Source organism: Orcinus orca, chromosome 5 (genome assembly GCF_937001465.1).
Source record: "Orcinus orca chromosome 5, mOrcOrc1.1, whole genome shotgun sequence".
In the NCBI taxonomy this organism is placed as follows: Eukaryota; Metazoa; Chordata; class Mammalia; order Artiodactyla; family Delphinidae; genus Orcinus; species Orcinus orca.
Genome location: NC_064563.1, coordinates 78,689,546 through 78,714,378, shown reverse-complemented (window position 1 = coordinate 78,714,378; position 24,833 = coordinate 78,689,546). Strand labels below are relative to the sequence as shown.

The window sequence follows — 24,833 nt, the reverse complement described above, 5'->3', positions numbered from 1 at the left end:
GCTTCATCACATACGCATGACTGATTAAATCACTGGTCATTGGTGACTGATTTAACCTCCAGCTCCTTTCCCCTACCCTGAAAGTTCCAACCCTCCGATCACATGGCTGGTTCCTCTGTAACCAGCCTCCATCCTAGGTGATTCTAAAAGTCACCTCGCTAATATAAACCCAGTGGTGTCTGAAGGCATTTGCTATGAATATCAAGACACCTTATCACTTTTATCACTTAGGAAATTCCAAGGGTTTTAGGAGCTCTGTGCCAAATATCTATTTATTATAAATCACAGTATCACAACTGGCTACTCCCCAACCCTGCTGTCTGTCTGTCCTGCCAGCTCTCTCCGATCCCCTTCAGCTCTTGCGCAGATAGGCTGCAGGCAGAGCCATGTCTGCAGCATAAGCAGACATCCAATAGGAGGACAGAATACCAGCTTCTCCCGCCCACTCAGGGACTGCATGCCAAACCCCCTCCTTTATGGGAGGGTAAGGAAGCTCATCTCGTCTCATATATGCCCTCCCACAAAGGCCGTGGCTCACAGACTCTCCCTTTGTGCCTCTCCCTAGTCATTTCTGTTGCCCAAGGGAGAGGGAGGTGGAATAGCTGGGGTGACAGGGGGTGATAGTTGGGCCAGTTCTGGGCTATCTTGTGCTTGGTACCAACTGTTGATAACTCTCTTAGAACCTCATTGTCTTCAGATTTGGGCCCCAGTCATCAATTCCAAAATAACAAGAGTCTCATTCAACACTCCACGACAGACATGACAGGTTGCGGGGAAAGGCAGGTGGCCGTAGGATGTGTGCTGTGCCCAGTATGGAGGCTACTGGGAAGCAGGGGTGGAAACTAAGAAAGAAGAGACAGAAAAGTGAGGGGCAAAGCAATCCCTCAGAAAGGGGACCACAAACATCCTCAGGGGGCAGGTTCCTCTCTTTCCTGAGGACCCTCAGGTTGGCAGGGACAACTTGTCAGGTTCCAGGGCACAGAGGCTTGGAGTCTGGCCACGGGTGATTGCACCTGTGCGCTGCTCGTTGCTAGGGCTTTCCTTCCCAACCTCCCAGAACAAGGAGCCAGGCCCTCTAAGCCCAGGACTGCACCCCACACCACGGCCACCTGGTGGGTGTTTTAGTTCAGAGGTAGAAGTCTTTCTCCCATGAGAATCTTCACACTCGAGCAGGGCATCTAGAAAGACAGGGAAATCACACCTGAAATGTGTCCAGAGTGGGAAACACGTGACTTCCTGCATCCAGCAAGTGGAGCTGAGTAAGACAGAGAAAAGCTCTGTTACAGGCAATGACACGAGCTCCCACCCAGGAGCCTCTTGTCTCAAACAGCCACCGCCCTCCCACAGGCCACCCTCCAGGCCTTACTGAACACATCTGAAATGTGAGAAAACACGTATTCTCTCTCCTGGCAGCTGGAGGAAAGGAGACTGGTAAGAAACTCTGCTTCTGCCCACTTGGGTCAGGAGCGGATCAGAGCAAGACATAGCCTGCCCCTTCCTCCCAAAGACTGGTTCTACCTGGAGCATGCACACATGCTCCAGCAGCTTGCTTTCTGAAAGCTAATTATTTAATTATTACTCGCACATCAGAGAATATCCCAAGCTGCTGCTGAACTGTGACGCACTGAGCAGAGTGGGTGCCACATTCCTTTCCTCTGGCTCTGAACAGGCACCACAAGCTGCAGCTGGGCAGGGGGGCAGCAGGGCTCCACGGGCCAGCAGCCACCTGTGGTACCTGCATCCGATGCAAGTAGCTACATACCTGCCTCAAGGTGGGCTGCGCAGTTTAGATGAGGTGATAATCGTGAAAGTGTTTTTGGTTAGCGTGAAGCACATCAGGCAGTTTTAAATGGGGGTGAGGATTTCTTCAGGAAAGTTGGGAGGAAAGGAAAGAAGGGAGGTCTTACTGACTGTGCATCTTCTATCTGCCCTGGTACCTCGTCCTCATGTTTCAGGTGAATCCTTGCTCTACAGTTCAGCCTGAAATCTGCCTCTCTCCAACCCCTGCCCAGTCCCAGCGCTGGGGCAGCTGGCCCCTTCTGTATTGTACTAGGAGTTCGAGAATGGGTGTCCAACGAGCGCTCTGCTACCCTGACTGAAGCTGGTAATGGGAACTGCTCCGCAGGACCCACATGGAGTGGTCAAAGCCTGATTTCCCTGGATTCGAATCTGGGCAGCACGCTTGGTCAGCACTGATTTAGGCACTCCTAGAAATGTGAGATCTTCGTGGCTGTGCGGATCTCTTCTGCACAGAACAGGTTCAAAAGCCAGTGTCTCCGTAACAGTAGTTCCCGGTGCTTGATCTGTGGCTCTTCCATCTTGTGCATCCCGGTCCAAGGCCGGGAATCTCCCAAGGCACAACCTGGTCAAGCAACACACAGGCCCAGCAGTGCCAAGACCCGTGGACGCTGTGACAGCGCTGATGTTGGTGGGGCCCCTGCCCGAGCTCTGCCTCTCAGAGCTATACAGCAGCTCATTCCCCACAGAGCGGCCACCTCTGTGCTCAGAATGAAGAACCCAAAGACACAATGCTCTGGGCACCTGACAGCACCCCGCAGATCTAAATTCCCACAGCAGCGATGCCATGGCCACCTAAACAAGAGCTTCCCCTTCCCTTCCCAGCCTCCTTGGCCAAAGGACAGAGCCCTCCTGCGAGACTCAGGCTGCCACTAGACAGTCTACCTCAGTTTAACATCAGGAGGAGAAACACAGACCCTAATGCCCTCCCCCAGTAACAGGCAAACCAGCTAAAAATCAACTGCAATAGATTTATTTTTCTAGGTGCTTCAGTGGATCAGACAATACTATACTCATTTAAGGATTCTTATGTACTAAGTACTTTTGACGTTTGGAATCACATCAATGTTTTATATACTCAAAATCAAATCAAATCGACAGGATGAGAGAGAAAAATTAAAACAGAATGCAAAGAGAAACCAATTAACCTAACTATAATTCTAATGAATAATATAACCACACCGAAAGTGGAAAAAACTGAGCAGAGTTAACTTTTTTTTTTTTTTTTTTTGCGGTACGCAGGCCTCTCACTGTTGTGGCCTCTCCCGTTGCGGAGCACAGGCTCCGGACGCGCAGGCTCAGCGGCCATGGCTCACGGGCCCAGCCGCTCCGCGGCATGCGGGATCTTCCCGGACTGGGGCACGAACCCATGTCCCCTGCATCGGCAGGCGGACTCTCAACCACTGCGCCACCAGGGAAGCCCCAAAGTTAACTTTTGAACATAGCACTTTGACTATGTGCTCTCAGTCTAAAGACAAATAACTAACTACAAACTAATACAAATTCTAGATAGAAAGTTTGTTTTTTGCAGGGGTAGGAGTTACCACTCCTGAATCTACTTTCCATGAATTGCAGGACTAAGCAAATAAGTAAATATACCGACTGGGAGTCAAGTTTCTCACTGTTGGAGAAGGTAGTTAAAATTAAGAAAAGAGGAAAGAAGAATGAACCCTGGTGTGATAAATTAGAATTAGAGGTATCAGTTTGAATTTATAGTTTTTAATATATAGAGATAGACATATCTATACATATCTATATATCTATATCTATAAATATATATCTGTCTACTTAAAGGGTCTGTAAGTCAAGACACCCCAGTAGCAATGAACATACCTAGCACCCAGATCTTGGTCTCTAAATACCATTTCTCACTTTAAGGAGCCAGAGCTCTTTGGAGAAATAGCTGATTCAGGGCTGGGGCAGAAAAAGTACAAAATAAGCCTACAATATTTTGTGCCAGAAAGTAAGGAAGGGCTCCTAAAAATGATGAGGATGTATCATAAGGACATAGAAGCCAGCTCGAAGGGGCACCCACTGGCCAAATCTGGAACAATTTGAACATCAAAATCAATAATAATTGCAATAGAATACACATGGAAAAAATAAGAATCTGAGTCCATACAGATATAAGCAAATGAATAAATTAAAGTAAGAGGAAGGAGGGAAAATTCTTCTTTATAGAAGACCAAGTAATATATGTAGAAGAAATGATGATGTTAGAAAATCACCATTCTGCAACCATCACAGTAATAACTGAGTCTGCCAAGAATCATCAATGTTTGCTAAAGCTAATGGGTAGAAAACTGATGAGGAACTGGATATTTCCATAGTCTCAAAGTATCCCCAACAAATTATTTATTAGTTACAAAGGGAAAATTAGTAACTTTAGAGTGGATTAACCTAGTGGGCACCACCTTAAATAAGTAACCAAAGTTAACATTACCAATAATGGGACAAGTGGAAACCCTGTACCTCCCTCCTGGTATGATGCCTGGAAAAGAACACAATATCATTCTATGGGTTCCTGCCAAAAATGCAAAACCTGAATCTAATCATGAGAGTTCATGTCCCAAACTCAGAAATATTCTACAAAAAAAACTAGCTTGTGTTTTGCAAAAAAATGTCAAGATCACGAAAGACAAAGAAAGGCTAAGGAACCATTCCAGACTAAATGAGACTAGAGAGGTGTGATGACTAAATGCACTGCGTGATGCTGGATTGGCTCCCAGTCCGGGAGAAAAAGCTACAGGATATAAGTGAGATAACTGGCAAAAGTGGACTGTGAAACTGTGGATTAGATAATAGGATTTATCAATGTTAAATGTCTTGATTTTTTTTTTTTTTTTTTTTAGTATTCCATAGTCCAGCCATCCAGGCATGGACTATGGTTATTTTATTTTATTTTATTTGACCACACCAAGCAGCTTGTGGGATCTTAGTTCCCTGACAAGGGGTTGAACCCAGGCCCTTGACCATGAAAGTGTGGCATCCTACCCACTGGACCAGGGAGTTCCCTAAGGGTCTTGATCTTGATAAATATAATGTGGTTAGGTAAAAGAAAAGTCCTATTCTCAGGAAATAGACAATGAATTATTTATGGATAAGGGGACATGATGTCTACAAATTAGTTCCAAATGGTTCAGGAAAAATATATATATAATCGAATATAATAGGTATTAAAATATATATTATATATATGGAATAGAAATATATGTATATATAGAGAGAGAGCACACAAATAATAAAGCAAAAGGACAAAATGTTAATAACTGGTAAATCTGAGTCAAGAGTATATGGTGGTTGTTTGTACTGCTGCGACTTTCTACAAGTGTGAAATGTTATCAAAATTTCAAAAGTTTAAAAATAAATAGTAAAAGCAATTTTTATTTTTTAAAAGAAGCCCAGACATATTTAAAGAACAGCTTGTTCACTCTTGTACCTCTAGTGCCTAACATGGAACAGATACTTACTAAATGTGTTAGTTAAATGAATGAATGAATGAATACAATGTGCTTTAGAGAGTGACATTAGACACCTCTTTTAAGGTAGCAGAATATGCACTTTCCTACCTTCCAAATTACCATGACAATGACAGAAAAGATGTGTTTTGTTTTTTTTTAAAGTATGAAACTATAGTTATAACTAGAAAGGGAAAAAAACCAAGTGCTACTAGCAGATCAGACATTTGGAGAGATTCCTGCAGATGGGCTTGGAGGGGCAAAAAAAAAGCAAGTGATAGAGCAGCCCAGGGCAGCCAAGAGAAGAGCTGCCTTCCAAGGCACCTGAGAAGTTCCAAGTTCAGAGCCAGCAAATGCTAGGAGAAGACATAGGCCGCAGCAATCATTGGGCATAACATTATCTTGAAGGCTTTATCATGTAGATGGAAGTAACATATATAGCATAAAAGACTGGATGGCAGGGTTGGTAAACGTGCCTATGTGATTATCAAGTTCCTGCATTTTACACTGAAGTGGTACAATATTAACTCTAAACAAACTGAAAATTCTTAAATGTATATTTTTCTCTTTTTTTTTTTCTCTCTTTTCTTTTTCCCTTTTTTGCAGTATGTGGGCCTCTCACTGTTGTGGCCTCTCCCGTTGCGGAGCACAGGCTCCAGATGCGCAGGCTCAACGGCCATGGCTCACGGGCCCAGCCGCTCCGCGGCATGTGGGATCTTCCCGGACCAGGGCACGAACCCGTGTTCCCTGCATCAGCAGGCGGACTCTCAACCACTGTGCCACCAGGGAAACCCTAAATGTATATTTAATCTCTAGAGCAGCCATTCTCAAACTTTTTGATCTCCAGACCCCTTTACATTCTTAAAAATTACTGAGGATCCCAAAGAGCTTTTGTTTATGCGTGCTACAACTATCAGTATTCACCATATTAGAAACTTAAAGGGAGATATTTTCAAATACTTATTAATCATTTAAACATAATAATAATAAACCCATTATCTGTTAAAATAAGTAACATGTTTGCATGAAAAATAACTACTTTCCCAAACAAAAATATTCAGTGAAAAGAGATGCCTTGTTATACATTTTGCAGATCATTTTAATGTCTGGCTTGATAGAATACAGCTGGATTCCCATATCTACTTCTGCATCCAATCTGTTGTAAAATGTTGTTTTTTAAACACATGAAAACAATTTGGCCTTCCATACTTCTATAGTTAGAAAAGGAAAGAGTAATTTACTACCACTATTCCATATATGAAAAAAATTCCTGTCACCCAAAAGATAAGAGAATTATACTCAAAAAAAGGTGACATGGGATATAAGAAACAGCAGTAGCTGCATATGAACCAGAAGAATTAAAGGGAACTTGAAAAAAATTAAGACTCTGTAGCTCAGAAGCAGCAAAGCCTTAACAACTTATGCTTGTGTTTTCTTCTCCATGAGTCTAATAACATCATTTGGTTATTCAGTTAAACACACACATATACATCTTACTATTGTAAATTTATAGTACTATTTATAGGTGTAAAATTTTTATAACCAACTATAACAAACATGGAAATACTCATTACAATTACAGAAAAATATATAAATTTTATAAACCTTGACAATGTAAAAATAATAATCCAACTAACAAAAAATTCAAAATGAAATGAGAGAAATGGAAGGAAGAGTAAATGTGCCAATGTCCTCTTTTTTCATATCAGGAAGCAATAAGTAAACTGATAATAAATTGATAACTTAGTCTAGAAATTGAGGTATAAATAAATTATTTAAAGTTATAATGATAACCACTAGGGAAAATGAAAACCAGAAACCATTAGTGACTGTCTCTGGGGAATGGTGGTGAAGGAACAGAGGAAGAAGGCTTTTAATTTTATATAATTCTCTCGTTTAAAAAAATTTTTTTACTGCATGCATGTAGTACGTGTATAATAAAAATAGTAACATCTTTATTTGAAGAAAAATTTACCACTTTATTAGAAGTATTTGAAAAATAAAATGCTGACTTCAAGTTAGTAATATATTTATAACTCAACTTCATTTTATGCAGTGGATAGATGTGATTTGAATCACATTTTAAATGTACTGGAAATATAGTCTACTTAAAAATAGAGAAGTCTCTGGTAAAATTAATGTCTGTCCCTAACATTTGTGTATCTTTTTTAAAAATTAGAATTTGCCTTCGCTTTGTGTTGTTGTTTTTTGGTTTTGGGGTTTGTTTATATGTTGTTTTTTTTTTTTCTACTGATAATTGCCTAAAATAAAAAGGGAAAGCTACTCAAAATGAGTCACAGCTTTCTGTTTTAAGTTCTATAAACACTGGGATTCACTTTAGAGCAAATTTATCACCTGGACCAGACATAACCATTTTTGGCTAAATGAGGGTCTCTAGGCTACCATGGCTTCAAATTAATCAGTGAGCCTGCGCTCTAGAGCCCACGAGCCACAACTACGGAGCCCGTGTGCCACAAATACTGAAGCCCGAGCCCCTAGAGCCCATGCTCCACAGCAAGAGAAGCCACCACAATGAGAAGCCCGTGCACCTCAACGAAGAGTAGTCCCTGCTTGCCGCAACTAGAGAAAGCCTGCGCGCAGCAACGAAGACCCAAACAGCCAAAAATAAATAAATAAAATAAATAAATTTTTAAAAATTAAAAAAAAGAATCCGCCTGACAATGCAAGGTACATGGGTTTGAGCCCTCGTCTGGGAAGATCCCACATGCCGTGGAGAAACTAAGCCCGTGCACCACAACTACTGAGCCAGCGTGCCACAAATACTGAAGCCTGCGCGCCTAGAGCCCATGCTCCGCAACAAGAGAAGCCACCGCAATGAGAAGCCCGTGCACCACAATGAAGAGTAGCCCCTGCTCTCTGCAACTAGAGAAAGCCTGTGTGCAGCAACAAAGACCCAACGCAGCCAAAAATATCAATCAATCAATCAATCAATCAATCTTATGGATCAGGGAAGAGACGAACCTTCCCAGGGCTAACCAGTTCTTATAGATAGGAAACAGCTGGTGAGGAGCATGTCTCTCGTATGCAAACTTACCAATTCTGAGTATATTCCCCAAGCCACCCCCTTTATCTAATTCTCACACAACGAGCCAGTATTTCTCCTGCCCTAAATCATCCCCAGGCCAGGTGCCAGGAAACTAGAGACCATCTCTATAGCCAAAGCCCACCAGAACTATTCAAACCAGCCAGTCCTAAGCTGTTCGCTCTGCCCTGCCTTGCCCAGGGCACAACAAAGGCTCTGGCCCAGGCTTTCCCTTCATTCCTGCTTTTGTCTCCTGACCAGAACCTGACACTTCCCCTGTGGCCCTGCATGGCATTCCTCCTTCTCTTGGGAAATGTAAGCAATAAATTCTTCTTCCAATGGCACTGATCTCTCTGTGTCCTCACTCAATCACCTCTACCAATGAAGATCCTGTGGGTACAAGTGAGACAATCCCACCTAATTCATTTCAGTGAAGAATCACTTTCATTCTAGTTTCTAGGGAACCTTCATCCAGAAAATGTCTCCATTCCACTTTTTACAAATATGAAGCATTTTCAGAGCACTGTCATTTTCAGGGTTGACCTCCTAGGCTAAGTGATACACAGGGCTGTAAAGTGGAAAGGGGTGAAGATAACAGAGAAAGAGAAGGAAAGGGCGACAGAGCCCACATGAAAGCTGCAGACTTATCTCAACCCCGAGAGTGGTTTCTGCCCTTTCTTCTCTCCCAGGTTCCAGCACCATAGCCTCTTTTCTTCTGTCACCTCACATAGGTGGTTCTGTCCGGGTACCACTGGTCTTTCACAGTGAAGCTAATAGCTTAAGTCTCCAACACCCTTCACTTGCATTAAGTCCCTCCCAAAGATTACACCTAATTTTGTATTTGTATCCTTTTTACTAAAGAGAATCGCTAAAAACTTTACAAGCTTCATGCCCTATAGAAGCTGGGAGGGTGATAGGGGTCACGGCTCCAGGAATCCCAGATGTGAGCTCTTCTCTTCCACCCAACCACCCTGGACCCGTTTCCCTATCTGTACAAGAGGTGCTAACAAGACAGTCTTGTCCTAGGTTCCCTTTTCTCCTCAGATGCATTCATTTCTCTATATTCTAACAAAGCAATATGCTGTTACCTAGCATGTGGCTGCCAAGGCTTGCTTTGCATATTGGCTTTTTAAATGCTAAAACGGGCCTGAAAAACGCATAGCAAAAATATAAGTCAGTTCGTCACTGTACACTGGCTAATAAGGGCACAGAAAACAAGAGCAAAGCTTGTGCGATGAAGCCTGAGACCAATGCTCAAAATTATAACCTAAAGATTAACTGCATTAAGATCAACCAGAGCCGTATTATGGGGTCAGGGGGTCATGGGCTTGGTTCCCACCAGGGTCTGCCACTCTTTGTATGTATCTTTGGGCAAGTCATTAAACATCTCTAGGCTTCTCTTCTCACAAGCTAAGCAAGGGGCCTGGACCAGAGGATCTCTAAGGACCACTCTGCCTCTTTTTTCTTTTGAGTCTGAGAGTTATTCGCTGCAATAATTTGTACCCCCTCTGTCTCTTAACATGCTCGCTTCCTTCTGCCTCTCTTGTTGGTGCCACTCAGCCTCACAACTCGACCAGACTCTCTTTCTTTCTCTTGCCACGCTGAGCTAACCTAGGTTAAGCCACTGAACTGAGGAGGGGAAGACAGAGAAAGAGCAAAGGAGAGCACAGAGAAGGGAAAGGTAAGGCAGGGAGTCTGGCGGAGCAGAGTCCTGGTGCAGGGTCAGAGGCAGCTGGCACCCTGGCTCAAACGTGGACCAGATGCCACAGCTGGGTCTGCATCAGGCTTGTTTCTAGGGTGACTAGCTCAGGCCAGCCAGAAGCTATCCCACAGACTTCCTAGAAGAGGGTCCTCACAGACCCACTCCTGCTGGAGCTCAAGTCTCCAGCCAGATAAAGAAGAAAGAATATGAGTTGCACTAGCTAATCTGAGGCTTTGGGTGACCCATTCTCGGGCCACAGCATGACACTGTTTCCCTTTAACTTTTTCTGGAGACTGTCCGACCCTAAGAGAAGGGAAATAGCACATCAGATTAGTGGGAGGCATCCCTTATTCCATCATAATTAAGAGGTTTCTGTTTTAATATCTGCAGCACTAGCTGGAGATCCAGGCAAGAACAGGCACTCAATAAATACCTGGTACACTGAGCTGACTTTTCCCCATTTCCCACACTAACAGCGCTGGATCCTGCTGGACTTCAGACCTCGCACAGATGTCTACTTTCCCTCTCTCCCTGTCTCCAGCTACCTGCTTTCTCCTGCCAGCTTCATCTTCCTGACACACCGTGTCTGTCACAGTCCTCTCTGTCCAGCGACTGATGGAGACGCGCATGGAATCGAAGGTCATCAGCCTTCCATTCACCTCCCTCTGGCACCAGCTGCTCCTTAGCTTTCCAGCCCCATGTTTCACAAACAGCCTACTCGACTGGGTTTCAGTATGAAATCTGCTTCATCCAGTCACTGAACATGCACTGTATTTAGTGCTCACAACGTGACAGGCACTGGGCCAGATCCTTCTGCATATGGCATAAGAACCCTGAAAATCAGGTATGCTCACCCCGTCTCGCAGTTGTAGACGCAGACTGCAAGCCCAAGAGTAACTTGCCCAAGGGCCCAGCACATCTAGTGGCACAGTCAGAATTCAGAACCCAGGTTTCCAGGTTCAAGTCCACCACCCAACCACACTGCACATCAATGCAGTGCCTGGGGACAGAGGCTCCCAGAAAAAGACTCGCACCTCCACAGGTTCAACAGGCCCTCAAATACACACACACACATTCCCAAACCACTCCAGACCCATCTAGGCCTAGAAAGCACCCCATCTTCCTCAATGGACTGCCCACCCCACATTGCCCATAGTGTCTTGCGCAATGTGCCACACTCTGGTTTTGGCCGAGGGAATCACTCCGGACTTGGGACTCCTGCCTTAGGTGTTTTACCTGACCTTGCTGTGCTGAGTCATGCATTCATGTGCCAACTGAACCCTCTGACCATCTATATCACTACCTCGTGGACCAAACACATACTCCCCGCATCAGTTTTATTATTAGCCAACATTTACAGACTGCGTCCTATGAACTGAGCGCTATACTAAACATTTACATGAATTATCTCTGTTAATCTTCATAATTCCCTAAGGTACTTTCTATTACTGTAGTCGTTTCATAGGTGAGAATACGAAGGCTTAGCCAGGTGAAGTAACTTGCCCAGAGTCACAAAGGGTTAGAGCCAGTACTTGGACCCAGGCAGCACCATCAACTCTCAGATATACAGCCTCTTCTCACTTGGTCCCCTTGACCAACACACACACACACACACACACACACACACACACACACACACACACACACACACACACACACACACACACACACACACAGCTACCCCATCTGGTCCTGAGATGAGTAAAGCCAAACCAAGAATCCATTCATTGGGCTTCCCTGGTGGCGCAGTGGTTGAGAGTCCGCCTGCCGATGCAGGGGACGCAGGTTCGTGCCCCGGTCCGGGAAGATCCCACATGCCGCGGAGCGGCTGGGCCCGTGAGCCATGGCCACTGAGCCTGTGCATCCGGAGCCTGTGCTCCGCAACGGGAGAGGCCACAACAGTGAGGGGCCCACGTACCGCAAAAAAAAAAAAAAAAAAAAAGAATCCATTCATTCACCCCTCCACCTAACTCACAAGCATCCCCACTCTTGCCAAATCTCCTGAGAGCTACTTTCCAGTCACAGTGATCAAGAGCAGAGCAGATCTGAACTGAAGGGTTTAGGGTAACACCCACCCACCCCCACTCCCAGCCTGTCTTCCCACTGGGCACTGCCTTCTTAGTCCCGTGCTCTTCAGGCCTCAAAGCTCTTAGCAGAATTCCTGCCTCCCAGACCTGGAGTAAAGGGAGAAAAAGCTCATGGGAAACTTCTAGAGGGCCAGACACTTCGAACATATCAGCCATCCAGCCTGCTCTCTGTTCCCATACAGGCTTTGCTCGGGCCACTGGGGCAGGAGGCATAAAGCAGAAAGGATTAAAACCCGGACCTTGGCAACAACTATGCCTGGGTTCAAAGTACCCCCATTTTTCATCTGTCAACCAAAATAATCATATCTACTTCAGAATGTTGTTGTGAAGACAATGCATAGTAAATGTTCAGCCCATAATAAGTTGGTAGTTATTATCATTTTCTTACCCTCTCAGCCTCAGGGATGTGCTTCCCAACTTTACCACTGATACTTCAAGATGTAATACAAACAGCAGCTCCCTCAATCCCTAACCAGGTGAATTCCCTTAAGTAGAGCCAGCATTGATTGAGCATCTTCCATATGCTGAGCACTAATGGCAGGGACTGAGGACACAAAAATGAATAAGACATGCCCCTGAACTTCAGGAGTTCACAGCCTCAAGGAAGACAGGAAAGAAACAGCTTACTTCAATGCCACACGGCAAGTGCAGTGACAGAGCATGCTGCCAGAGGGAGCAGGGGAAGCCAGGCAGATCACAGGGGACTGTGGGGGCCAGGGCAAGGAGTCAGAACTGAATTCTAAAGGCAGTGAGAAGCCACTGAAAAGCCTTAAGCAGAGAAGGCAAATGCACAGACTTATGCTTTAAAAAGGGATCACTTTAGAAGAGATGTGAGGAAAGAAGTTAGGAAGGTATGAACAATTCAATTAAGAAGTAATACCTTGGACAAGACAGTGCAAGGGAGACAAAGGGACAGATTTCAAAGATGTCTAGATAATGAACAGCAAAGGCCATGACATTCAACACTGTCTAATCCCTCAATGTTCAGAGATTGAGGGAGAGGGAGATGGAGAGGAAGGTGACGCATAGGCCTTTACATCCATCATTTTTTTTTTTTTTTTTTTACATCCATCATTTTAAAAATCAACTCTCGGGACTTCCCTGGCTGTCCAGTGGTTAAGACTCCCCGCTTCCACTGCAGGGGGCATGGGGTCAATTCCTGGTCAGGGAACTAAGATCCTGCATGCCGCACGGTGTGGCCAAAATAAATAAATAAAAGTTTTTTAAATAAAAATCAACTGTTTCTTAAGGCACTCATAGCAATTTAGCTTGCACTAACATTTACTGACCCCTTGACTGCCAGACACTGCCTTAGGTACTTGGAGGGTTCCAGTGGCAAATCAGCTGAGAGAGAAGTATCAGCAAAGACCAGCATAGGGAAAAGACACAAGCACAGAGCCTCGGGAATGGTGACCTTCGTCTAGAAGGTGGGGTAGAAGGAGTAAGATGCAGGGGACCAGGCTCGAAACTCAGGCTGGGTCAGACTGTGCAGGGCCTAGCCTAAGGAGTTTGAACTCTGAGTGGTGGACACGGGGAGCCATTGAAGGTTTTAAACAGAAAGAGGATCACAGCTGAGCCTTATCAGATTCCTCTCACAGAGATGAAACAAGCGCTCTCTTTTTGGAATCCCTGGAGACAAGGGCCTCACGTTTTCCATCTGGTAACCCTTTTCATGCCTAACACAGTACCCATTATTTAGGAAGTAGTCCACAAATACAGGTTAGGGCCATAAACACTCATGTACAGTCTTGCAAACCCAAAGAAAACGCATTGCCAGTATGATGCGAGACTGGTCGAGCTAAATAAATTTTTTAAATAAAGTAAATAAATCAAGGTTCTCTAAGGGTCCTTGACCACATTCAAAACTTGGCCACTGGCCTTTTCATTCAGGAGCAAACAGCTCTGGGCAAGATCTGAAATATCTCTGAGGAGCTATTCCGGACCTCTAGTCACTCATTTCTAAGCAGATTGAATACTTCAGGGGCTGGATATAAGGAGCTCAGTACAGGATGGAGGATACAGCTCTGGGCCTGCCAGGGCGAAGGGGAGCGGTACCTTTTGCTGAGCACTTGCCACTTGCCAGCCACCATGCTGCATTTTTCGTGTGTACCCATGTACATGAAGAGGGGGTAACTAGCCAGTTTGGATTCCCCCACCAACCCCGAACCCCATCTGCCTCACTAGCCTCTGCCCTTTGGCTCAGGCCTCCCGAGTGTTGGACCTTGCTCTCTTGCTACTGTGTGAGGCTATGAGTTGATTCTCTCTCCTTCTGGGGGGCTCATTCCCCCCTGTTATAATGCCAGAAAACCCTCCTACCCCTCTCTATAAAGATGAGAGAAATCCAAGGGACAGTAAAAACCTCATGGTTGAGTGATCATTACAGAGCAAAGACCCTGGGTGCAAGTAGCCTCCTGACAAATGCCTAAGTATGGTTGGTTGGTTGGTTTTTAAGGGGCAGCCACTTCAATTCCACACCTGCATTGAATGTTTACTAAAGCTAATGATCAGCAGGGAGAGGATAAAGAAAGAAAAAACAAAACCTGCAGATACCACAGAATCCAGAAATCTATTTGGCTTCAGCATATATGAGTTTTTCAGAAATAGAATTACCTTCTTACATTGGTTTGATTCAATATTAACAGGAGTTCATATTATCTGAGTCCTCACTCTGTTCATGGAAAACCTCCATGGGTGGGACGGGGTGGGAAGAGGAGTGTCCAGGATTCAAAATCCACTACAAATACCAAAGAAGATTTTTTGCGCACAGATGGTTAGGAATTGGCTGTAACATTTTCTCGATTAAGCTGGCATACCAAAATAAACTTCTGAGATCATTACTTTTAAAATAGTGCACTGTAATGTTTCCATTCAGCTTCCTGCCTGGTGACCTTTGCTCATGACCCCCACACCGCCCAGGCCTACCTGCTGGGCTGCCTCATGGAAGAGTTCCTGCACTTGAGACATCTGGGCCATTCTCCGGAAATGGGGGTCCTGGGAGTCTGGGTGGGGAGACCCCTCTGGAAGGTAAACAGGATTCTGGGTCAGGCTGGCTCCTCCTTCCCTGGATCCTTACGGCCCATCCTTCCTCTATACCAGATAAGGCCCTGGCTGAGGGAGGGACCTTGTTCTGCCTCATCTGGAAACATCTCCTTCCCTCTTTGGTACCCAGATAGATCCCACTCATTCTTCAGAGCCTCCCTGTGCTCAAATGTTGCTGTTCTTTGAAAGCCACAGCTGCCTGCAGCTCTCTGTTTTTCCCTGAGCTCCTTCAGTACGGGGGTCAGAACCAACTGCCCAGCTGCCCAGCCCTTGAGGACAGTTTTACACTCCTCTCCATCCTTGTGAACCCCTTTGTCCAGGGCAAGGGCACCATCGGCTCACTAGGGCCAGTTGCAGGTGGTGAAAGACTTACCGAGACCCGCTCCGGAGCCGCAGCACCGACCCTTCGCGTCTGAGTCAGCGCTGGGACCCGCGTCCCTCAGGCACCCCTACTTACGGGAACCCCATACAGCGCAGCGCACGCCCCCTCCAGCCTCGGCCCCGCCCTTACCGAGTTCTCAGGAAACCCTGGGGTCGGCGGGAGGCTCGTGTGCCAGTGGCCGTGTGTAGACGCGCCAGGGGACGGCGAGGGGGTCTACCTGAGCAGGCGGGCAAAGGTGACCCAAGCCGGCCCCCTGACTACAGGACAGAGCTCCCCGGGGAGAGGAGCCGCCCCGAGACCACCCTACACACTGCCCACCCACCAGCCGCGCGGCGCCCGCCCTCACCGGTTCCCGGGACGCCCGCTCCTAGCGCTGGGCCCGCCCAGTCCCCGCCCCGCCGCCACGTGGCTAACCAGGTGTGCGCGGCGCGGGTCCCAGCTGTCTCGCTGACGAGGCATGCCGCCCGGGCTCGAGCACCTGGGCCACGACTCTCCGGTCCAGGTGGAGAAGGACGGGGCTGCAGACACTTCCCCTCCCCAAGGGTGGTGCCTGAGCACCCGCCGCCGCCCAGGAGGGCTCCCAGAAGAAGGGAACAGCAATCTTAACACGGGTGGGGAGGGACTGGGCGGGGGGGGGGTGAGGGTGCGGGGGTGGACTAGGGGGAGGGTCCGCATGCTCTCAAACGTAACAGCCACTGCCTCCACCGCCTCGACAGCTCGCTCACCGCACCCCCGCTGAGGTGCCCAGCCCTGGGATTAGGGGGACAGGACGCGAGCCTACTCACTGCAGTTGCTTCTAAGGACCTGCGCGTTACACAGCACGCAGGAGTGAGAAAGGCTGGGGAGCGGGGGAGCCCGCGGCTCCCACTGGTCCGCAGCCCCCTGGACAGGTGCAGAAGCGTCTGAACAAGAGACCGTGACTGCGCTCCGGGGTTGCCAAAGTGCAGCGGCCACGCGACCAGGTGACCCTCAGACTCGCAGGAAGTGGAATTCTTTTGCCAAGAAGGTGCCCTCGGGCATGCTGAGGTGTGGGGAGGAATTACCCTCGTCACCTTCAGCAATTCCCAGAACCGGCTTGGAGGGGCGGGGAGTGAAGTAAGGTTTCCAGGGTCCCCGGCTTGCAGGGATAAAAAGAAATTAACATACAGAGAGATTAAATTATCGCTATTTCCAATCTGGCATATTTCCTAAGCCTGAAATAACTTGCTAGGCCTCCATCTGGGCTTCTGAGAAACAGAAGGGCAGCTGGGAGTACTTCCCACGCCCACATGAGCCTTTGTGTGAAAATCCCTAAAAATAGAGGTTGTTCTTTTAAAAACAAAAGGGAAGGCAAAGCCATGGGAACAGTGACAGAGCCCCAACCTCTCCTGCTCCAGCAAAGGGTTTTTTGTTTTTTGTGGGGTTTTTGGTGTGGAAATATATATAACATAAAATGTGCCATTTAAGCCATTTTTAAGTGTACAATTCAGTAGCGTTATTTATATTCACCATTTGGTGCAGCCATAACTGCTCTTTCCAAAACTTTTTCATCACCCCAAACTGAGGCTCTGTACCCCTAAGCAATAAGTCCCCGCACCCCTCTACTCCCAGACGGTGGTACCCTCTAATCTATTTTCTGTCTCTATAAATTTGCTTCTTCAAGCCTATTTCACATAAGTGAAATCAGACAGTATTTGTCCTTTGTAAGTCTGGCTTATTTCACTTAGCATCATGTCCTCAAAGTTCATCCATGTTGTGGCATGTGTCAAAACTTCATTCCCAGCAAAGAAGTTTTTAATAACCCATCTCTGTAAGAGGAAAGAACCCCAGGATAAATTGCAGATTAGCCACCTGTGAACAAAGCATGGCTAGGTGGGCATATTACTGGAATCCACTACGTGTCCATGTATTATATCTGTACAGAGAGTAGTAGTGCCATCTTTATTATTCACTTTGGGGTCACACATGACACTTTGTTTTTTTGCCTCAAGCTGGTTTCCAGTTTGCCGTCACCTTCTGATGAGCCTCTTTCAAAGTGTCAATGTGAACTTTGAAGAATCCACATTCAATTCCATATCAGCCTGAGCTAAAAACATTAAAAAAGGAAATCAACCCCTCTGTTCATAACCACCTACTTCCTGTCACTCATCACTTTCTAAACAAATGAAAAGTTCCCTTTGAAACTTATGAGCATCTTCTACACCTAAGAACAAATATTTGTTTCTTTGCTTCATGTTAAGGCTAGAGAAGCCTGGCCATTTGCAAAGAAAAAAAGTGTACCCTGCTTAATGTAGATGTATAAAAATGATACTAACTGTAAACAAACAAAAAACCACTCTTATTGTATCAAAAAATAGCATACTGCATAACCTTTGAACAGAACAATTCCATTTTTAAGATACTACCCTACATGACCTAGTACAAAGATGTTCACTGCATCATTACTTTGTAATAGTTTTTTAAAATTGTAACATCCTAACTGTCTACTAATAGAAGACTGATTACATAAGTTATGGTACAGCCATACTATGACAACCAGCACTAGAAAGAATTAGGTGTTTTTATATGCACTAACATGAAACTTTTTTCATCACATAATAATGAGTAAAAACAGCATGTTGTAGAATAATGTTCTTTTTAAAAAAGTGCATATATGTATATAGTTTGGAAAAATACACATCAATTTGTTAATAGTGGGGAGGGGGATTGAGATAGGAGTACAATGGGAGAGGAAATCTAGTTTAATGTACAAATTCTTGATTTTTATTGAATTTTTCTTCTTACAATGAGCACATGTTATTTTAGGAATCCAAAAAAAAATGAGTAAGAAAATTAAGACAAGCAATGTAGGGCAGATTGCATTTTCCAAAGATAACTGCACTAACATATTCCATCCCATATGCTCTTCTTGCAATACGACATTGACATTCCTTCAAAAAGAGATGGGAGTCTATGTTCCCTCCCCTTGAGCCAGAACGCATCTTTGTGAGTGCCTCAACCAATAGGAGAAATGGAAGAAATGACACTGTTTGACTTCCTAGGTTAGGTCATAAAGGCAGTGGGGAGTCCATCTGGCTTCCTTGCTCTCGGAGCACTGACCCTTGGAATTCAGCCACCATGTTGTGAGGAAGCCCAGGCCACATGGGGAAGCCACATGTTCCACCAGTAGCCAGCATCAGCTGCCAGACATGTGAGTGAAACAAGCCTTCAGATAATGATTCAAGTCCCCAACCTTAGATTCTTCCAGCTGAGGTCCCAGATACTGCAGAGCAAAGACAAGCTGCCCTTGCTGGTATCTGTCTGAATTCCTGACCACAGAAACCATGAGAGATAATAAATTATTGTCGTTTTAAGCCACTAGGTTTTGGGGTAATCTGTTATTCAGCAACAGATAGCAAATACATAGTGCATCTAACCAAGGTAAAAAATATTTTGTTTCCTTTCATAGTATTTTTAGTCATTTCAAATCGTTCAAAGTTACTGTTATTGCAGTACCATTATATTAAAAAAATCATAATGTTGTTCTTAAACTCACGTTTTTTTTTCTATTCAGGAACCACTCCAGCTAGAGTTGAAGCCCACAATAGTGAGGTTGTTGCTCTGTGTGTCTTACCCTGCTCAGCTGCAGACAGAAGATCCTTCATTGCATTCCTTTCCAGTGGTTGGTGCTGGGAACTGCCTTCTGTGTGAAAACTGGAGAAGAGACCATGTCTTGAAAAATGATCTCATTTGTCAGAAAGTCTGAACCCTGGGGAGGGATCAGAGTGTGGACAAAGTCCAAGAAACAGAAATGTGAAAACAGTTTGAAAACATTAGATCAGAATGTAAATATGTATAATTACAAAAACATATTTCACCGCCTATGCCTTAGAACCAGAGTCAGAAGGGCCACAAAGAGTGGGTCAGCTAGTCTGGTGGTCTTCTCCTAGGCTGTACTTTACCATCACCTGGTGTAGTTTAAGAAAATACCCGAGTCTGGGGTGGGGCCTGGGCATCAGTATTTTCTTTACACTCCTCAGGTGATTCTAAGGTACAGCCAAGGTTGAAGACTGTGGAATTTCTAGCTCAATCTTTTTTTTTTGTTTCTTTTTTTTCCCCTTCTTTAAGATACCTGAGAGAGAGCATACATCCTGTCCACACTGGTGTCTTACTTCAGTTATAATCTTCAAGGACAAGGAAAAAGCATGAAATATATCACCCAGAGAACACAGGTAATATAAAATACATATATTTTTTTCTTTTTAGTTGGTCATTATGATGCACCTCCCTGGGGCATGCCTGACTTCTAAAAAATCACAGATATTCTGCACACACTCAGAAAAGTTTGCTGGCTCTGAGGAATCAGGATTTGAACCTAAACTAGGTTTAGTTCCAATACCAGCCTCTCTCCTGTACACAATACAACTTCTCTAAACCAGGTGAAGAGATGAGGCAGAAAAAGATTTCCCTTCTTCCTGGACTTTAAAATGAGGTGGAAGGGGGTGAATCAGGAGATGCAAACCTGATGGAGGTACCAGCCCCTCACACAGCCTGAGAGCTCTCCATTCCCAGAGAGGGGTGGACAGGACCCCTGGAAGACAAGCCTTGCTCTGGCTTCCCTGATTGGGCTGAGTGGGGAGGGAGGGGCCGACAACGTCCTGCTGCCGGTGTCCCCAGCTCCTGTTGAGCAGGTTTCTCCTCCAGGATCTAAGCTATTTGTTGACTCTGGGGGTTTGCCCTCAGACAAGAGAAAGGCATTCTCCCTCTATCAGCCACCTGGCATCCGGCATGAGCCAGGACCTGGTGGGACCATAAGAAAATATGGGTTGCAGAGAGAAGCCTAGTGAACAGGGTACAGTTTATTTTATGGATGACAGTGGCAACCTTGCTGAACTGTGACAACAGTGCAATTAGCATTCAGCCTTTGTTTGAATATCATATACATGAGACCCAATCACAGACCTTCAAGAGTCTAGATGAGAAAACTTAGGTCTGAATTTGAGTCCCGGATCTTCTCTTCCACTATGTGACCTTGTCCAAGGTGTTTAATATGTCTCAGCCTCAGTGTCCTCATTTGTAACACAGAGTTAATGATAAGACCTTTCAAGCCTACCTGGCAGAGTTGTTATGAACACCCTAGAATTTGCTGGAGATTGAAATCCAACTCAGCTATGTGTCGTGTCCAAAATCCACTTTCTTTCCTCCCATTGTGAAATTCACATGACCAGTTTCCTGGTCCCACAGCTGCTATCCACAGAGCCTCAAACTCCCTGGCAGTGCTTCTTCTACACCACCTGCAAGCTCTCTTGGCATCCTCAGGTGTAACTCATAGGGCCTGGATGCCCTCTTTTAACTATATTCTCCAGACATCTGTTGATCACCAAACTGTGCCCAGTGCTGATATACAATGGGGAGCAAGATGGCTCTGGACAGGCAGAAAATCAAGTCAAATTCCCACACTGATAAGGAGATCATTACAAACAGCCAACCATGCTAAGAAAGAACTGTACAGGGTGGTCCAAAGCTCAGGGTGGCACAAGGGGGCGGGTGGTTATGACCTGATCAGGGAGACCAGGATAAGCCTTTCTGAGAAAGTGATGCTGCAGCTGAAATTGGGGTGGGGAGGTTAATAGAGAAAACTGTGTCAGTGGCAGAAAGGGTCATAACCGAGTATGAGAGGCTGAACGCAGTTGAGTAGTGAAAGCAGAGGATGAGAGGCTCACTGCAGGTGAGGCGTGGGCTAATGGCTGCAGAAAACCATGAGGGCCAAGGTAAGAGCTTAGAATTTACCCAAGTAGCAACTGAGACACTTCTGGAGGTTTTGTGCATGGCGTTAATCTGGAGAAAGTACTGGAGGCCATCTAGACTCGTTGTGCAGAAACTTGAAGGAGCCTGGGCAAGACTTGAGGGTAGCCTGGGCTGTGGTAGTGATAAAGGGAGGGGGCGGTTCAAAAGGATTTGAGAAATATTAACAAGCTCTGCCTCCATGACTTGCCAATCTGATTGATTAGATCATAGAACATTTATTGGGCCACACCCAGCAGAGTGAGGTCATTTTCCATTAACAGGTCACACATGTGGACCTGGTTCTTTGTTCCTATGCAACTGGGGTGAGGAAAGGGCTGGGACCCACTTGCTCATTGATGAGATCCTGGCTGTCCTGTTTCTTACTCTTCTCATGTATTGAGATGTTCTCATTTCTCTGCAGCCAGAGCGTTGTAAGGTGACAAGGGGAAGGAAATGGCTCTGGAGCCTGTAGTCCTGGCCACATACTCTGGCACATTTCTACATGAGGGTATGGGAAACAGGTCTAGCACATGAGAAGACACCTTGTTTCCTACTAGCCATTGATCCTTGCAAGCATCTCCTTTGGGGATTTTGTTAGACGTTTGTGGTTGAGTGCAGAAATCCATCATTTCCAGGCTCCCTAATCATAGCATCATCTTAATGGCATCAGATCTCCACCACCATTTCTAATACCGTCACTGCTAATGCCTCTTTTACCCCATAACATTGTTCATTCATTCACTCATATCTGCTTATGTGTGAGGCATGGTTCTATATTGGGAACAAAATGTCCTCAAGGAGCCTACAAACTAATCCAGGAGTCCCAGAGTCTTTTCCTGATAAACAGTTTTGAATTCTCCTGAAATATTAATACTAAAAAACATTTATGATAAATAAATCTAACTTGTATGAAAGGCCAGGCACCACATACCATCAGTCAGTTGTTTCCGGTTGATGTATACCTGTTACGGCACATGCCATACAGCCATTCAGGAGGAAGAAAACCAAGGAGACAGCAGAGAATAAACAGAAATGGTGAAAGAAAAATAAATGTAAGATGAAAAGGTGAGTGAGCAGGCCCATCGCATTCACACAGACACGCGACCCTCCCTCCCGCCGGGTGAGGCTGGCTGCAGTGCTCCAGTCTTATTGTCCATGACTCTGCTTTGGCCTCATGGGCAGCCAGGTCCCTGCTCACGATTAACCAATAGCTTGGGATTCAAAAGTTCAATATATTCTTGCTTTTGGAAGATGATTTTTTCTTCCTCTGCAAGTCTACTGATTTTCTCATTCACAGCAACATATGCCGTTCTCCATCCCTCCCAGGGTCTCAGATAATGGAATCATAAATTTACAAAATTTGTCATTTCCACCTAACTAGTTATTCTTTGCTGGTCAATTAAATCCAGACAGACAGATCCTATCATATCTTCTTTAATCTTTTGAAAGATATTGTCAGCGAGTCAGGAATTTACTCATGTGCTGCTTTACATGAAATGAAGCTTCCAGAATTTGTCCAATTCTGCTCTATTTTGCCTTTGTGCTACTTCTAAAATCTAAACTAGGGAATATTTGTTTGTGCTTTTGTAAGTTTACAAATTACCTCAAATGATGTGATAGTCACAGCAACTCTCATAGGGATTTTTATTATGCCAATCTTACAGATGAAAAAAAGCCACTGAGAACTCAGGAAAGGTAAGTGACTTGTACAATGTTACACAGATAGGTCAAGGTAGAGCCAGAACTTGAAGGCCTAAGTCCGTTGCTTATTTCACTGCTCCTTATCTGCCCATGCAGAATATTACCAAACTAGATGCCTGCCGTCTCACAGTCATCCTCAGCAAAATCACACACAGCTTATTTAAAGCCGTCCCACGCAGCACTGGTTATGCTGCCTTCGGGTGCCATCACCCGCTCCCAAATCCGGAGGGCCAACTCCACAAACTGTGCTGGAGCCCCAAGTTGTTCTGAACTCATTTACTCGGTTGTGCCCTCTTCCTAACATTTAATTTTGTGCTCTAGTAATCAGTCTTAACCCTCATGTTGCCACTGACAAAAGTTACATGATAGTGCTCGAGGTCCCACAAAGAAACAAAGGAAAACTACCATATTAGAGGTTTAAAGATAAATTTTACAGTGGCCTAAACACCTTGAAGGAAATGGCTAAGGAAAAGAGAATACCGCATAATTAGAAGCTAGTGGAAGTTATCTGACACGAAGAGTATCGTAATCATATCTGGGAGTACTGACTAGTAGTGCATGATTTCAATCTATTTAAAATAATACTAATACAGTTTCATGAAGTCTGTGCTAGAAATGACTAAAAGCATTGGTTCTACTTCTAGGAAAGAATCCTCCAGCATCCATTTCCAAACCCCAACGAGGGGTAAGTGATTCTCTCATGCATCTTTACCCTCAGGTTTGTGAATCCCTACAGAGTATTAATCTTCCATTTCTGTAATAGGTCAGTTCCTTCTGAACAAAGCCTACTATCTCATTTCCACAGACCAGGTTTGAATCCTATTCATAAGCTTGATATTTTAATTGGGGGATAATTTTTAATGATATTCTCTATTCCCACTGTATTTGTATACATTTTCTATCTTCTGGAACCAATTTATTAAAATTGTCTAGAAAACTATTCTAGTTAAAATAAGAAACACTACTACTTACCCATTTGTTGAGGAATGACATATAAATTACTCAGCACAACGCCCAACACATCTTAACGCTGAATATTTGCTTTAATAACCTAAAGTACAGTCCTGCATCCTGCAATTGATACCATCCTGCAACCGATACCTTTCAGATGCTCAAATAAAGACACTAGTAGCCTCAACCACCTATTATTTGCATCTAGCACAAAGCCTGTTACTAAGTAGGTGATCCACGCTGAATACCATGCCCCCACAAGTAAGGATTCAAATCAATAGAAAACACAATTACTATCACAGATAATACATTCTTTGGGCCCCTTCACCACCTTGACACAGGCATCATAGTTTCAGAATCTTATTAACAATGGGATAAGCTAGGAAAAATTAAGAAAGTTACAACTTTAAGAGTTCATCTGTATAAATTGATAAACACGCAAAGGCTCAAATGTTCTCTACTTCACAATTCAAGTCCATTTCTAAACTTGAGTTTTCCCAGTAGTTTGAAAAATCACTTTGAAAATGTCACTCGCATTTACAGTATCACATCCCAGCTCTTACTCGTATGCATATACAACTGCATGAGTGCGTTCGTAAAATGTTTTTCCTATAAATGTCCTTTTAAGGACATCTGAAAATGATAAAAGAACTAAAATCATGAGACTCAAAATTTACCTTTAGTTCACTTAAAACTCTTCTGCTCCATTGATTCTTTATCCATCAAATGAATATAATTTACTCCAATACCATCATCAGTTTCATCAAAGTGGAGGGAAAAATTGGCAGCACTCCGAAAAAAATTTTTTAATTCCGTCCAAACATATAATCATCAAAATCTTCATACTCCCTTTGTGCATGATAAATTGTCAAGTAAGACTCAATAACGTAACATTAATTCAAATGACTTCAATTTTTTCTGTAATCTT

At 44.7% G+C, this 24,833-nt stretch overlaps 1 protein-coding gene and 1 long non-coding RNA gene across 7 annotated transcripts in view; one reads left to right on the top strand and one right to left on the bottom strand.

Moving 5' to 3' along the window:
• SLC12A8 (solute carrier family 12 member 8) overlaps positions 1 to 19,711 on the bottom strand; it is a 135,422-nt gene extending 115,711 nt beyond the window's left edge. Inside the window, exons 1-2 of one of the 6 annotated variants that reach the window (XM_049710341.1) lie at positions 19,101 to 19,711; positions 15,010 to 15,104 (exon numbers count right to left, since the gene is read on the bottom strand). In XM_049710341.1, the coding sequence (XP_049566298.1) occupies positions 15,010 to 15,104; positions 19,101 to 19,131 (126 nt within the window). In that variant the 5' untranslated portion in view covers positions 19,132 to 19,711. Of the gene's footprint in view, positions 1 to 15,009; positions 15,105 to 15,637; positions 15,865 to 15,922; positions 16,052 to 16,293; positions 16,556 to 19,100 lie in introns of those variants that run through there. The other 5 variants (XM_049710342.1, XM_049710344.1, XM_033403861.2 and 2 more) reach the window with 5 other exon arrangements.
• On the top strand, positions 19,044 to 23,631 carry LOC125964518 (uncharacterized). The gene is made up of 3 exons (XR_007477603.1): positions 19,044 to 19,148; positions 19,595 to 19,698; positions 23,599 to 23,631. It is a non-coding gene; the product is annotated as an uncharacterized LOC125964518 (long non-coding RNA).
• Positions 23,632 to 24,833: the final 1,202 nt, after the last annotated feature.